This window comes from Heloderma suspectum, chromosome 6 (assembly GCF_057233095.1).
Source record: "Heloderma suspectum isolate Gila_16-S chromosome 6, 16-S_ref, whole genome shotgun sequence".
In the NCBI taxonomy this organism is placed as follows: domain Eukaryota; kingdom Metazoa; phylum Chordata; class Lepidosauria; order Squamata; family Helodermatidae; genus Heloderma; species Heloderma suspectum.
The window spans coordinates 44,578,961-44,592,251 of NC_139463.1; the positions used below are offsets into that span (position 1 = coordinate 44,578,961).

At 45.2% G+C, this 13,291-nt stretch overlaps 1 protein-coding gene across 1 annotated transcript in view; it reads right to left on the reverse strand.

Moving 5' to 3' along the window:
• Positions 1-13,291, reverse strand: part of FER1L5 (fer-1 like family member 5) — a 110,728-nt gene that overhangs the window by 48,648 nt on the left and 48,789 nt on the right. Inside the window, exons 30-34 of the mRNA XM_084807257.1 lie at positions 10,314-10,487; positions 8,252-8,396; positions 4,994-5,071; positions 3,055-3,236; positions 105-266 (exon numbers count right to left, since the gene is read on the reverse strand). Coding sequence (XP_084663383.1) covers positions 105-266; positions 3,055-3,236; positions 4,994-5,071; positions 8,252-8,396; positions 10,314-10,487 — 741 coding nt within the window. The remainder of the gene's footprint in view (positions 1-104; positions 267-3,054; positions 3,237-4,993; positions 5,072-8,251; positions 8,397-10,313; positions 10,488-13,291) is intronic.

Sequence of the window (13,291 nt, forward strand, 5' to 3'; positions counted from 1 at the left end):
CTCAGTGCTAGAGGTGCCTTTGCTGTGTGCTGCTGAGGTGTCTGAGGTCATCTGGGGCCCTCAGAACCCTGGAATAAAGCCTGCTTTTTATTTTATTTTTTTACCTTCTTGTCCAAGAGAAGCTCAAAAGCAGCCAGGAGTTGACCAGCATCCTTCTGTTCCCTGGTGATCGAATGCCTGCGGAGACGGGGCAGTCTTCGTGAATCAAGATCCAGGTACACGCTTGGAGTACACAAGCTCCGTCCCATGAAATAGTCAGAGCGACCCTAAAAGGAAGAGGTAATAGGAGAACTACATTGCCCAGGTATGGGAACGCAGTGGTCAAAAACCAATCACTGTGCTAGATGTCTGTGGGCAATAGGATAGGTTAGCCTTCCCACACCTGGTGCTCTCCAGACATGTTGGACTACAACTTCCATAATTCCCAGCCAGCATGCCCAATGGCTGGGGATGGCGGATGTTGTAGTCCAACACATCTGCAACACACCAGAGTGCGATAGGCTGGCATAGGTGACATAACTTTCAAAAAGCAGATGGAGAAGATATTTTGGACATGCTCAAGATTAATGACCTATGCTTGATGGTATATCCAGAGTCACCTCCAACATGAGATAAGGCTAAACGGCTTCCTCCAAGGTGGATTTTGGGTGGAGAATGGGAGACAGACAGATAGATTTGCCCCGTGGGGCACTTGCTCAATCCACCAGAACATATTCTGTGCCAACCTCACTGAAATGGACTTGAGCTGTGGAAGAACATGGGCACATGGCCCATTTGAATTTTCTGCCCCAGGCATCAAACGTCTTGTGCCAGGCTTGCGTAACCTTCCCCATCACTATCCTCTTGTATTCTCTATCACAGCAAGTCTTGTGCATTAGAGAAATACTGTCACTTGTGCAGTGCACAGTTCTGGCCTCATCAAAAAAAGGCTATCATAGAACCGAGGAAAGGGACAGAAAAGGGCAACCAAAACAGATCAAGGCTTTCTTCACACGGAGCGTTTATCCTGCGATTTGAGATTGCTCCTTCATGGAAGTCTGCTAGCTCTTTACATGATGCTGTGACCCTCCAAGGCGTCTCCTGCACTAAATTGGGGGTTGGACGCAATGATCTTATAGGCCCCTTCCAACCCTACTATTCTATGATTCTATGAAATGCCCTTTGTTCCATTTTTAAATAGATCACAGATAACGAGCTATCAAATCACCCTGTTGTGTTCTGCTTGAGGTCCCTCCATGGAAAGAGTTAAAGAGGCAAGAAGAGGAGTGAGATCAATGAAAGATAATGGAAGACTCAGATACAGGGAGAAGGAGTGGGAAAGGAAGTGGGTGAAAAAGGGTGTCGTTGTGAACCTGCATTTAAAACGGAAGCAGAATGCCCTATTTTAAATGCAGGATTTTAGGCTGGTGTAGAGATGCTCCAAGAGGCTGGAGCACCTGCCCACTGTGGAAAAGTTAGAGCATTTGGGGCTTTTCAACAGCAAAAACAAGGGGGTGGAGTAGAATAAGACTGAGGTGGATAAAATTATGAATTGTGTGGAGGGAGAAGTTAGTGATCTTAGGCAGCTGGTTAGTTTGACCAGCAGTATATTATTCATTCATAGCCAATAGAAAAGAGCTGGGAACTTTTTTCCAGGTACCAATGTTGCTTTTATCCCAGGAAATTCCACTCTTATGTATTTTATCCATATACATCTGATAATGTCGCTGAAGTGGGGAGGGTTCTATTGGGTGGGTGCAGTTTATTTCTTCTATTGTGTTTTTAATTGTGTTTTGAAAGTATTTGTTTTAATGACAGTTTTAATTAAATTGTTTTTGGTCTTAATCTTGGTCTTATTATGTTGTTAGCTGCCATGTCCACCATTGGGGGAGGACAGGTGGGATATCAATCAAATAAATAAATAAAGGTTAATGAAGGGCTAAAGAAAGTACTTCTTCACATCATTTGCATGGATCATTGCGTTAAGAGGTGGTGTTGCATAGAGACCTTGAATGCTCCCTTATAGGGAGTCAGACCATTGGACTGTCTAGGCCAGTTCTGTCAACACTGACTGGCACCAGCTCTCCAGGGTTCCAGCCAGGGTTTTTTCCCCCCAGCCCTCCTTGGAGATGCTGGGGATCGAATCTGGGACCTTCTCCATGCAAAGCAGGTGCTCTACCACTGAGCTAAAGCCCTTCAAGTCATGGTGTTGTTGGTCATGGGCTAAAGTGGCTTTGAAATGGGATCAGAAAAATCTATAGAGGATGAGTCTATCAGTCACTATTGGCCATAATAGCTAATGGAACCTTTGTGTGCAGAGGCAGTCTGTCTCTGTCTACCAGCTACTGGGGACATCATCTGGGATGGGGTGTGGGGAGGAGGTAAGGTGTGTTACCTTCATGCTTTGCTTATGGGCATCCTAAAGGCATCTAATTCACCATGTTGCCATAAATGTATCTTTAGTTTCATCTAGCAGGACTATTCTTATGTCCTTAGTTAAGCTAAGGGGCTACAGGTGAAACACACAGGATTGCCTTCTGGACTGTCCAGAAGGCTGTTCTCACAAGTTAACAATGCCAAAATAGTAATGCCTGATTCTCAATTGCACCAGGAAGCCTTGACTTTTTGCTTTCCATCTTTTTCTGCTCTCTTCACACGGCTGCGGAAAGAACCTCATATGCAGGGATGGAGGAGACATTTGTTCAGTTCACATTATAAATGTCAGCTTACCCAATTTCACACTTTAAATCCACTATGTGAACCAAAACTCAGTTATCCTTCAAAATTTGCACCTCTCTGAACTGTGCAATGGAGTTTTCCAATCAAAAAATGTGTAAAAATGTGTATATTAGGGGAAATAATGTTAAAAATGCATTAAAACCTGAAAATGAGTTGCACTGTATATTAGGCAAAAATGCATGTATTAGGAGTAACATGCACAAAAATGCTTATGAATTTTCATGCAAACTTTTAAAAAATTCTCAACGATTGGGATGAAATGAACTAAAGAGTAGGAAAATGAGATAAGGAGAGAAACAAAAATGGACAGATTTGTCCATCGCTGCTTATACATACGCTTGCATCATAGTCAAAGATCTCTACTGCCACGATAGGTGGATCCTGTTCAGTTGCTCGAGGGTCTCCATAGATCAAGACATTTTCGAAAAGAAGTGTCTGGTCCCAGCAGGGGTGCAGTGTGCCAAAGATGGCCTCAGTGGGCTGGCTGATGTGAAGGAAGGAAACCTGGGCCACGGGATCTAGCCAAGTAACAAAACACCGTGAGATGGGCAAGTTACCACCACAGGCTCAGACATCACCCACACATCTACAACACAGACTTGAAGTCCCCCTATGAGGAAAGGGTTTCCACGTTTGGGAATTTTTAGCTTAGGAAAAAGGCTGGGGGACATAAGATAGAGGTGTACAATATTATGCATAGTGCAGGGCTGGTGGTACCATTGGACAGAGCAAGGCAGTCGCCTCAGGAGGCAGATGTTGGGAGGCAGCAGCAAGGTGTTGGAAGAGACCTGTGTGCCAAGCAGCCTGTTCTGTGCTCCCAACTTAGTCTGCTTTTTCAGATGCACTGGAAAATGCTGTCCCACCATCAGTGCTGCAGACAGATTAATCTGCCAGTCCAGCCAGCTTTTGTAGGTGGAATGGGAGGGGCATCATCTTGTTCTTTGCCTCAGGCAGCAAGATGTCCTGGGCCAGTGTGTAGGAAGTGGAAAGGGGGAAATTCCTTTCCCTGTCTTATACTAGAACTCAAGGTCACCAGATGAAGCTGAATGGTAGGAGATTCAGGACAAAAAAAGGAAGTCCTTATTCACACAGCGTATAGCTAAACTATGGAATTCACTACCACAAAATGTAGGGATGCCCACCAATGTGGAGGATAAGGCCATCAATGGCTACTAATCATGATGGCCATATGCTACCTCCAGTATCAGATGTATGCTTATGTACAACAGTGAGAGCGTTGGACTGGGAGCTGGGAGATCCGGCTTCTAGTTCCCACTCAGCTATAGAAGCTCACTGGGTGACTTTGGGCCAGTCACAGACTCTCAGCCCAGCCTACCTCACAGGGTTGTTGCTGTGAGGATAAAATGGAGAGGAGGATAATGTAAGCCGCCTTGGGTTCCTTGCAAGAGGAAAAAAGGCGGAATATAAATGAAATGAATGAATGAATGAATGAATGACCAGGAGGGTGCTATTGCACTCATGTCCCACTTGTAGGTTTCCCACAGGCAGCTGGTTGGCCCCTGCACGAACAGAATGCTAGACTAGGCAGGCCTCTGGTCTGATCCAGCATGGCTCCTGTTACATTTTCATTAGCAGACATTCCCTCTATCTCCAGGGAACTGCAGGAACTCTAGTTTTATGAGGGGATCTAGGGATCTCCAGAAGAGAATTCTTAGCAGCTGTGCCCTAACCCCCCAAACTGAACTGGGCCACTGGTCCTGGGGAGGGTTCATCTTTTCCTCAATGCCGTTTCCCTTATCTTAATTACACCCACACCCCACCCTGCACACACACAAAAGCTGCTGTTAGGCCCACTAGAGAAAAAAAAAAAGACAGGCATGATACAGGTAGCTGTATTTTTTCCTAAGCAGGGCTAATAGCAGCATCGGGGGAGGAGAGACAGATCAGTATATCTACATGGGGGTGGAGGAAGGGTTAATCCTCCACCCAGCACTGCAGCCCTGATCCCATTTGGGCCTGCTTTTGAAGAAAAGAAAACAAACTGGGAGGTCACGGGTCTCTCACATCATGGGTCTCTCTTTTATGGCCTTGAATATGCAGCACCGGTACACAGGTGCCCCTGAAAAGGATCACGTATGGTCTGGAATATGAGGGGATAGCTAAATGGTAATGGTACCGCTCCCAACCCCAAAGAAGAGCAAGGTGTGCATTTGAGTGCCACTGAGTAAATGGGCCCTTGCATGGAAAGAGGGAGGAACAGACTATAGAGGGCATAGTAGGTGTGTGTGTGTGCCTTCTTTATCATCTCCCGCACCTGCAGAGCCCTTGGCGCTGATTCCTACTAGATCCTTTGCCTGGTAGATGTAGCAGCGCAACTGGAAATAGACAGGACCTGAAAGAACGAAGGGTTTACATGAATGTTACTTTCCTTAAAGTAATTTCCCCACAATGTACCATCCAAACTCTCAGTCAGAGAAGGCACTGAGAAAGAAAAGGGAAGTATTGGTATGCTCTGCGGAAGCCCTGAGTTTTTGCAAGTACAATATATATTAAAGCGGCCCTTTTGTTAAGGTGAATTGCAAAAAAAAAAAGGTTCCGCCATTATAAGCCTCAAAATTCTACTGCTTATAAAAATGACACTTGTAGAGCTAATAACTTGAAACCGAGAATCCACGATCTACGTGATGAAGTCTATAATTGTGAAAAATTTCAAACGGATCCGGTACAAATTGCCACAGATACAGAAAGTTAAAAAGTGCTGAAAATTGACACATTTTTACTTTTTACTCAAACAGCAGTTCAACATATCATATATTTCTTTCACATTCTGGGGGAAACTACTGATGTCCTTTATTCAGGCTTGTTGAGGCAGGGTGTGTGTGTGTCTTCCATTGGTTTGGTGAAATTCTGACCAGCGGTTTGAAAGTGATCGTGCGTGTGCATAAGGCAACAGCTCTGCCCCCAAACAGCCCAGTGAGGTCTGAACATGCTCAGTAGCCATGGAATGCATAATGACAGTTCAAAAAGAAAAACGGATCAGGGTAGGCGAAGTGGAGAATGTTCTGTTTGGAGGACATGCTGGCTGGAACCCTAAACAGAAACACTCCTTTTAGGATGGAGGAGACAATGGAACGTTTTTTGCAAGTCTTATTTGTTCATTATTATTTTAAAATTTAAAATACTGCCTTTCTTTAAAAATCTGAGGCAGCTAACAGTGCACAATAGAAACAGCAAGCTCCTGTGTGGCCTTGCCCCCTGCCTGTTATCTCTCTGTCTTGTATCCCGATACATCGCAGCACATGATCTTCACTCCAGTTTCACCACCCTCTGCTGCCCAAAGGTCTCTTGCTCCCTGAAAAGATTCTGCCTTTTCTCACTTGTTGCCCCATTATGCTTGTTTAGGAATGATATGGAGTTAGGGGTGAGTGAAATTCGTGGATGACGCCTAAGTATTTGGAGTGGTTTAAAAGCCCTACACACATTTTGATAAAAGCAACAGAATTTTCCAGAGAGGTTTCTGCACAAAATCCCTGATTCCTGCAGCAACAATTTATCCAAGACAGTCCAGAGGTTCATTCATTCTCTGACTGCTGGAAGACCTGGGTACAAGCATCTCGTTGAAGTCTTACCAAAGCTTTAAATAAAGCAACATTTGTTTGTACAGGCCCTGGAAAGGAATCCTGGGCGCTTGTGCCTGAGCATGTCCTTTCCTCTAATTCTAGACACTTGGAGGTGATGACTCAATGGCAAAATGAAAACACTCTGCATATGCTCAGAGGATCTCCTGTTTTTATCACTATGTCACAGGATGTTAGAACATATATTCAAAAAGTGGCTCAACAAGGACTTTTGTGTTGATTCACAAGATCAGTTTCAGTTCATATCAATCCACTGGAAAAAGGTCAATGCACACTGACCTAAAATGTATTAAAACGATTATGTGAACCGCCCAACCGTCCACATGACTGATCTGCTTGTGGAGCAAATAAAACATTTGCTATTGGCAGACACAGACCAGCCAAGTGCCATAGCTAGAGCTGGCCCAACGGTTTTGTCAAGTCCTGGAGAAAGGGAAGAACTCTGGGAAGGGGTTATATGGGCAGATGGTACCTTGTCTGGGACGCTGCAGATGTCTTAAACTGGCTCATAATCGAACAGTTCCTACGTTCATAGCAAACACAGTGTTTATTCTTTAGATTCACCGTGGCACCATGTAAGCTTTGAAGCTGCTATTTGCCACAGAATTGTTATGTGGACAATCTGAGCTTTCATGGGTCCATATTGTTATAGATCAAGTCTGGATCTATTTGGGCCATGCCTGGAAAAGCTTAGGAACCAATATGGGGCCAATCAGGGCTACCAATGGTTCTTTTAAGCCCATTCTCTTTCCTCTTGACAACTGTTTCTGCCCACTTCGTCTACTGGATGCATAACACCCATATTTTTGCCTGTCTCTTATTCAACTGCTCTTACTCCTTCCTTTCTGCCATCTAAACCCTAACTCCAAATACATAAAATTGCTTCATTCTTTGACATTTTATAAGAAGAAAAAAAACCCTGTGCAGATATATGGAGATTTTAAACCATTTGAGTACATATTTGGGGAGCAGAATGTAGAGCTCCCCAAGGATAGAATTTTTCAGGATATCCAGAGTACCCCATTACCTGCTATTGGTTCTCCCACCTCACCCCAATAATCTATAAATCTGCAGCTATCCTTCTCTAGATTTTGCTCAGGGTAAAAGAAAGCAACTATAAAGAATTTTGCCACTCAAACAGTAACATAACTTAGGGTACAATCCTGTCCGGACAGCTGTAAGCTTCTGAACTTGGAGGCTGTCGGGCATCCTATTCATCGCCTCTGCAGTCCTCCCGCTCTGTATTTCAGCTCGATGGGCGTTTTTGCCTGTCTAGCTGAGGCATTGGGGAGGGGGAGGGAAGGAGGCTGGGGAGGCCTGGGGATACGATGTAAGCCCTCCCCCCAAGCCTACTGGCACACCCCTTTTCCCTTCCCTCTGAGGTCACCTTTGCGACTTTGGAGAGGCAGCTGGCTCTGTTCTCTCCAAGCCGGCTGCAAGGGGGAGGGGTGCTCAGACTCCTGGGTCGGAGGTCAGAGTGTAGAATCATAGAATAGTAGGGTTGGAAGGGGCCTACAAGACCATCGAGTCCAACCCCCTGCTCAATGCAGGAATCCAAGTCAAAGCATCCCTGACAGATGGCTGTCCAGCCTCATCTTGAATGCCTCCAGTATGGGAGAGCCCACCACCTCCCTAGGGAATTGGTCCCATGGTCGTATTGCTCTAACAGTCAGGACGTTTTTCCTGATGTTCAGCCTGAATCTGGCTTCCTGTAACTTGAGCCCATTATTCCATGTCCTGCACTCTGGGATGATGTCTCTGGCCTTGGATCCAGGAATCCAAACTATCCTATGGTTCCCCAGACCTTGTCTAGGGGTCACAGGATTGCTCTCTTATTCTATTTGCATGAACTATGGAATCTGGGGATTTTCCCCGAAGTGCAGAATACAGATATCTCCTTCTTGCAGATGCTCTTGTTTGAATAGACTACTCACTCTTGAAGATGCAGAAGAGGAGGGGTGTATTCATATTCAGAAGGCTTTGAGGGGGGAGTCTCTCTGGTTCTTTCTCCTCTTTCTTTTCTCCTTTTGTCCCCACCTCTATTTTTTTCTTTTTCCCTTGGCCCTCTACTTCCACACCCTGAAAAGGAGAAAGCTATAAGCCATGCATATCACACTCAGGCAGTGTGAGCCTAATAAGTAAATAGAAATTCCACAAATTCCATACCAAGAAAAGCGTAATCCTGCTACCCAGAGAAATTATGCAAATTAAATGCTTTTGCATAATTTATTTTATTTTGCATAATTTATCCCGTTTTTCCTATTTTGGATCATTTGTTCTGCTTTTTTGTTATTTTATGTACTTTATTCTAATCATGGGAGGGGCAGGGATACTGAAAGCTGCCTGTCTTGTTCAGTTCCCCCTCTGGCTCCTGAGATTTCCAGAAGCATTACCCATGCACTTTCAAAGTATTATGGAATTTGGAACCATAAGGGCTAGAAACTTGCTCTCTAAGAAACAAGCTGAGATTCTCAGCCAGCCCAATTTTGTGCCTCACACCAGATTCTGCAGATTTCTGTGTCCCCTGGTATACATACTGCCCTGATTATGTTCAGAGACATCCCTGCCATAAGGCAAGACACACTGACAGCATTGGAGACAGGAAGATCTGAGGCATGGAGCACAATCCTGTTGAGGTTTCTGAACATACAAAGCTGCCTCTTCAGGGTCTCAGGCGGAAGGAGGGCTTTTCCAGCCCTGCTACTCAAGTTCCTTTGAACTGGAGATGCCAGGAACTGAAACTGGGTCCTTCTGCCCCCAAAGCAGGTGTGCTATCACTAAGCTAGGGCCAGCGAACACCAGGGGCCAGTCTAGACAGGCTTCCAGGTGTGCAGCCCTCTGCAAGTGGGTGTAAGAGCAAGTCGCCCAGTTCCACCTCAGGTATGCAGCAAACTTACACTAAGTCTGTTTTGCTCAGAGGTGCCTACCCTGCCTGGCAGCAGCTCTTCAAGGTCTCGGCCAAGGCCCCTTCCTGAGTCTATTACTTGAGATACTTTAGCTGGGGGTTTTAGGGATTGAAATTGGGACCTTATGCATGAAAAGGGTGTGCTCGGTCACTAAGCATGGGGTCTCTCACACAGTACTTATGGGTTGATTCTTATTTTATGTCTTTTAAAAACTTTTTTTTTTAATGGGACACTGCCATGATTCCAAGTGAAGGGCTGCCTTCCAGCACCATTTCTATTTGGGCTTAAAACGGTGTTTTTGGGAGCAACTCTATGGTCCCTAGAAGAGTCTGGGGGGGCCATAGGATAGTTCGGATTCATGGATCCAAGGTCGGAGACAGCGCTCTGACCTCAGAGCCAGGAATCCGAGCTCCCCCACCCTCGCAGCCAGTGCGGAGAGAACCACATGGGCTGCCTCTCCAAGGTCGCAGAAGTGAGCTCAGAGAGGAGGGAAAGGGGGTGTACCTGTGGGTGGGGAGGGGACTGGGGAGGTCAGTTTATGCTGTATCCCCCAGGTTTCCCCAGCCTCCTTCCCTCCCGCTCTGCAGAGACCCAGCTAGATGGGAAAAAAGACATCTAGCCAAAATGCAGAGCAGGAGAAGCGCGTAGGCGAAGATCAATAGGATCTATCGACAGGACTGTAGAGTTCAGACCCCACCCTCTGCCTTGTACTTATGTTACTTTTCTTGTAGCCTCACTAGTTTTCCTTCTAGGAAATTGTTTTGTGACTGGCCATGCCCACTATGGCATCTATTTTATGAATGAGCAATCCCTACCAAGACAGCCATTTTGTGAGAGTATCCACAACTCTCTCTCTCAAAAGTCCAAATGTGCCCACTGAGCCAAGCAAGTTGGGGAATCCTTGTACTAAACCACAGCCCACTGGTGGGGGCATTAAACCCTTTCTATATCTGTCCGGCCAGAGGCGTGCTGCATCAAGTTCTATCTAGAAGGCAACAGGCTGACCGTGTGTCCTCTTATTCATTGGCAGCCTCTTATTCCTTGGCCACAGCAGAGGGAGAGGGTGCCTGTGGCACCTGCCTTTTCTTACCAGCGAGCCCTCCAAGAAGAAAATGGGCGCCATGCGGCTGGAAGCCACGGGGACGAGCTTCCTGCGCCAGCAGCGCCGGCGAAACACATCATTGGACCGCCGCTGCAGGTGGAATCTCCAGCCATAGAGGGGGGCGTATTCCCACGATTCTTCCTTCAGCTTTATGTCTGAGTGCTGCAGGAAACGGATGAGGGGGCCAGGTTGAAAAGAACCAGGGAAAAGACAGGGGTTGAGCTATGATACAGGATGGCCTTCCCTGTCCCCCACCAGTGCAGCAATGCTGGCTGGTGTCATGCCCTCACTGGAGGATTCCTCCTCAAAGGAAGAGATAGAGGCCCCAGAAGCTCAGGACATCCCAGACCAGGGACTGCCACCAGAGCCACAGGAGCCTGAGCCCTTGGGGGAGATGGTTGCAGGGCCATCCCTGCCAGGAAAAAGGGGACTCTGCTTCTGAGGCAGAGGCTGAGCAACCCCCTAGCCCCCGGGAGCATCATTGCCTCAAGCGACAGGCTAGTAAGGCTCCTGTGTGAAGGAATGCTCGCCTCCAGAAAAGGTCTCCTCGGGAGAAAGTGATGCCTCAGGAGTATGGCTCTGGAAAGGGAGCTCTGATTACTGCAACTGAACTCTGGGTGGGGTCCAGCAGGCTTTGGGCTTAAAAGCCTTCACTAGAAACCCGGCCAGTGTTGGAACAACATTGTCTATCCAGCTTCTGTGTTGTGAACCTTGCCTTCTGAATGGAGCTCTGTGATTAATGCTCTGGTTCCTGACCTTTTGGAAAGTGTATTGATCATGCTTCTGGACTCTGTAAAGTACCTGACTTATTGACTGTGTTTGACCTCTTGTTACCTTGACTACTCCTGCTTTTGCCTGGTCCTTGCCTTGTTGCCTGCCTGCGTTCTGACTTCTGCCTGGATTTAGACCACCTCTGCTGCAGCCTGAACCCCATTGTTTACTGACTCCACTACATTTAGAGTTTGCTACAGCCAAAGCAGGACAGCTGGGGATGATGGGAATTGTAGGCTAATATATCTGGAGGGCATCAGATTGGAAAAAGCTTAGGATCAAGATTGGTGCCCTGAGCCTAGAATGTTCAACAGAACCTTGGAGTTTCCAGCTCCACTGTGAGCTTTCCAGAGGTCTATGAATAGCAGGAAACCATAGATCAGTGATGGGTAACCTTTTGAGCTTGGTGTGTCAAAATGTGCCAAAAAACCGAGCATAACTCGGGTGGTGTGTCACTTCGAGAAAAAAACCATAATTTTGCGATATTTATAGTTTAAATAACAAAAATGTATAATTGTAATACATAACTGTATTTAATAAACCAAAAACTAATTATTTAACTTACCTGCTTAGTGACTTCTTTGTTCATCTGTCAGTCGGTTTCTTTTGTTGGTCTTGATATTATTTAACTTGTGTGGGGTGCCGTGAACTAAGATAAGTGAGGGGGAGGGGGAATTCTTTAACTAACCTGCCTATTAGTGACTTTTTTGTTGCTGAATTTCATTGGCTAAACCTTCAATTGAAGGTTGGTATTTTGTACACTTCAAGCCCAAGCAAGCGCTACTAACTTCATCTGTCAATCTGTTTCTTTTGTTGGTTTTGATATTATTTAACGCTGAGAATAAGGTCTCACAAAAGTACATGGAGGGAAAAATTGTGAGTAAAGCCATTGCTATATTTTTCAGGGTGCTAAAAGTGTCTGGTAATCGGTTCCAGGCACTCCAAATTTCCTGTTCGTAGTGGCACTCCTCTTGATTCTCCAAGCGGCACCTTTCCAGATTCTCAAGCTTTGACCTCAAGTCGACAAACACCTGAGCCCAGATGCTGTCTTGAAATTCTGCAAGTTGCATCTCCAAATCATCAATTTGCATCCATTGGAAACCATTTAATTCCAAACTACTGTAGACTCCTACATCAGGATACTTAATTATTTTTATGGTCTGTTCTAGGCTTCTAAATTGATTAAATCTATCACTGAACTGGTCAAGTAACGAGTCTAAAACATGCTGGTACTTTATATGCAAGGGTTCTATTTCATTTTGTACAGCTGCACTGGCCTTCTCAAAATACTTTGTTACTCGAGGAAAATACTTATAAGTTTTAGTTTCTACATCTCGCTTGAAACTTTAAGTTTACTTTCAAAAGCTTTTATGTATCCAAACATAACGTCAATACTTTTGCCAAAACCTTGTAACTTTAAGTTCAGTTCATTAATATGAACAGAGAGATCTGTAAAAAATATCAGGGTGTTGACCCACTTATCATCATTGAGCTGAGAAAAGTTTCCCAGATCCTTATCCTCAAGAAATACCTTAATTTCTTCAAAGCACTCCACAAAGCGCTCAAGAACTTTGCCTCGGCTCAGCCATCTTACATTATTGTACATCAGCAGTCCACTGTAGGTGGAATCAACCTCCAGTAAAAGTGCAGAAAATTCTCGCTTGTGAAGGGGGCGAGCAGCTATTAAATTAACTATTTTTGTAACAACTGACATTAAGTCGTTTAAGTCGGTGAATCCTGCCTTGGCACATAAAACCTCCTGATGGATAATACAATGAAAAGGCACAATCGGATGTCCAATAGCTTCCGTAAACAATTTGACAAATCCGACTTTTTTCCCCACCATGTTTGGTGCCCCATCTGTCGTCACTGACACAACTTTAGAGATATCAATGCTTAGGTCACGGAATGTTTGTATAACAACCTTACATATTTGGCTTCCTGATGTACTTGTTGGCATTGATACTAACTTTATCAACTCTTCTCTCATTGTGAGACCATCAGAATATCGACCAATAATGGCCAACTGAGCATGTGATGTGACATCAGTTTCATCAAGAGAGATCGAAAAATATTTACAATTACGTCTCTCTTTAATTGATGTTGTACGTTTGTGTTCAGTCTCATTATTCGGTCTTTTATGATATTTCTACTGAGTGGTAACTCAGATATTCTCTTAATAATTGCATCTTTAT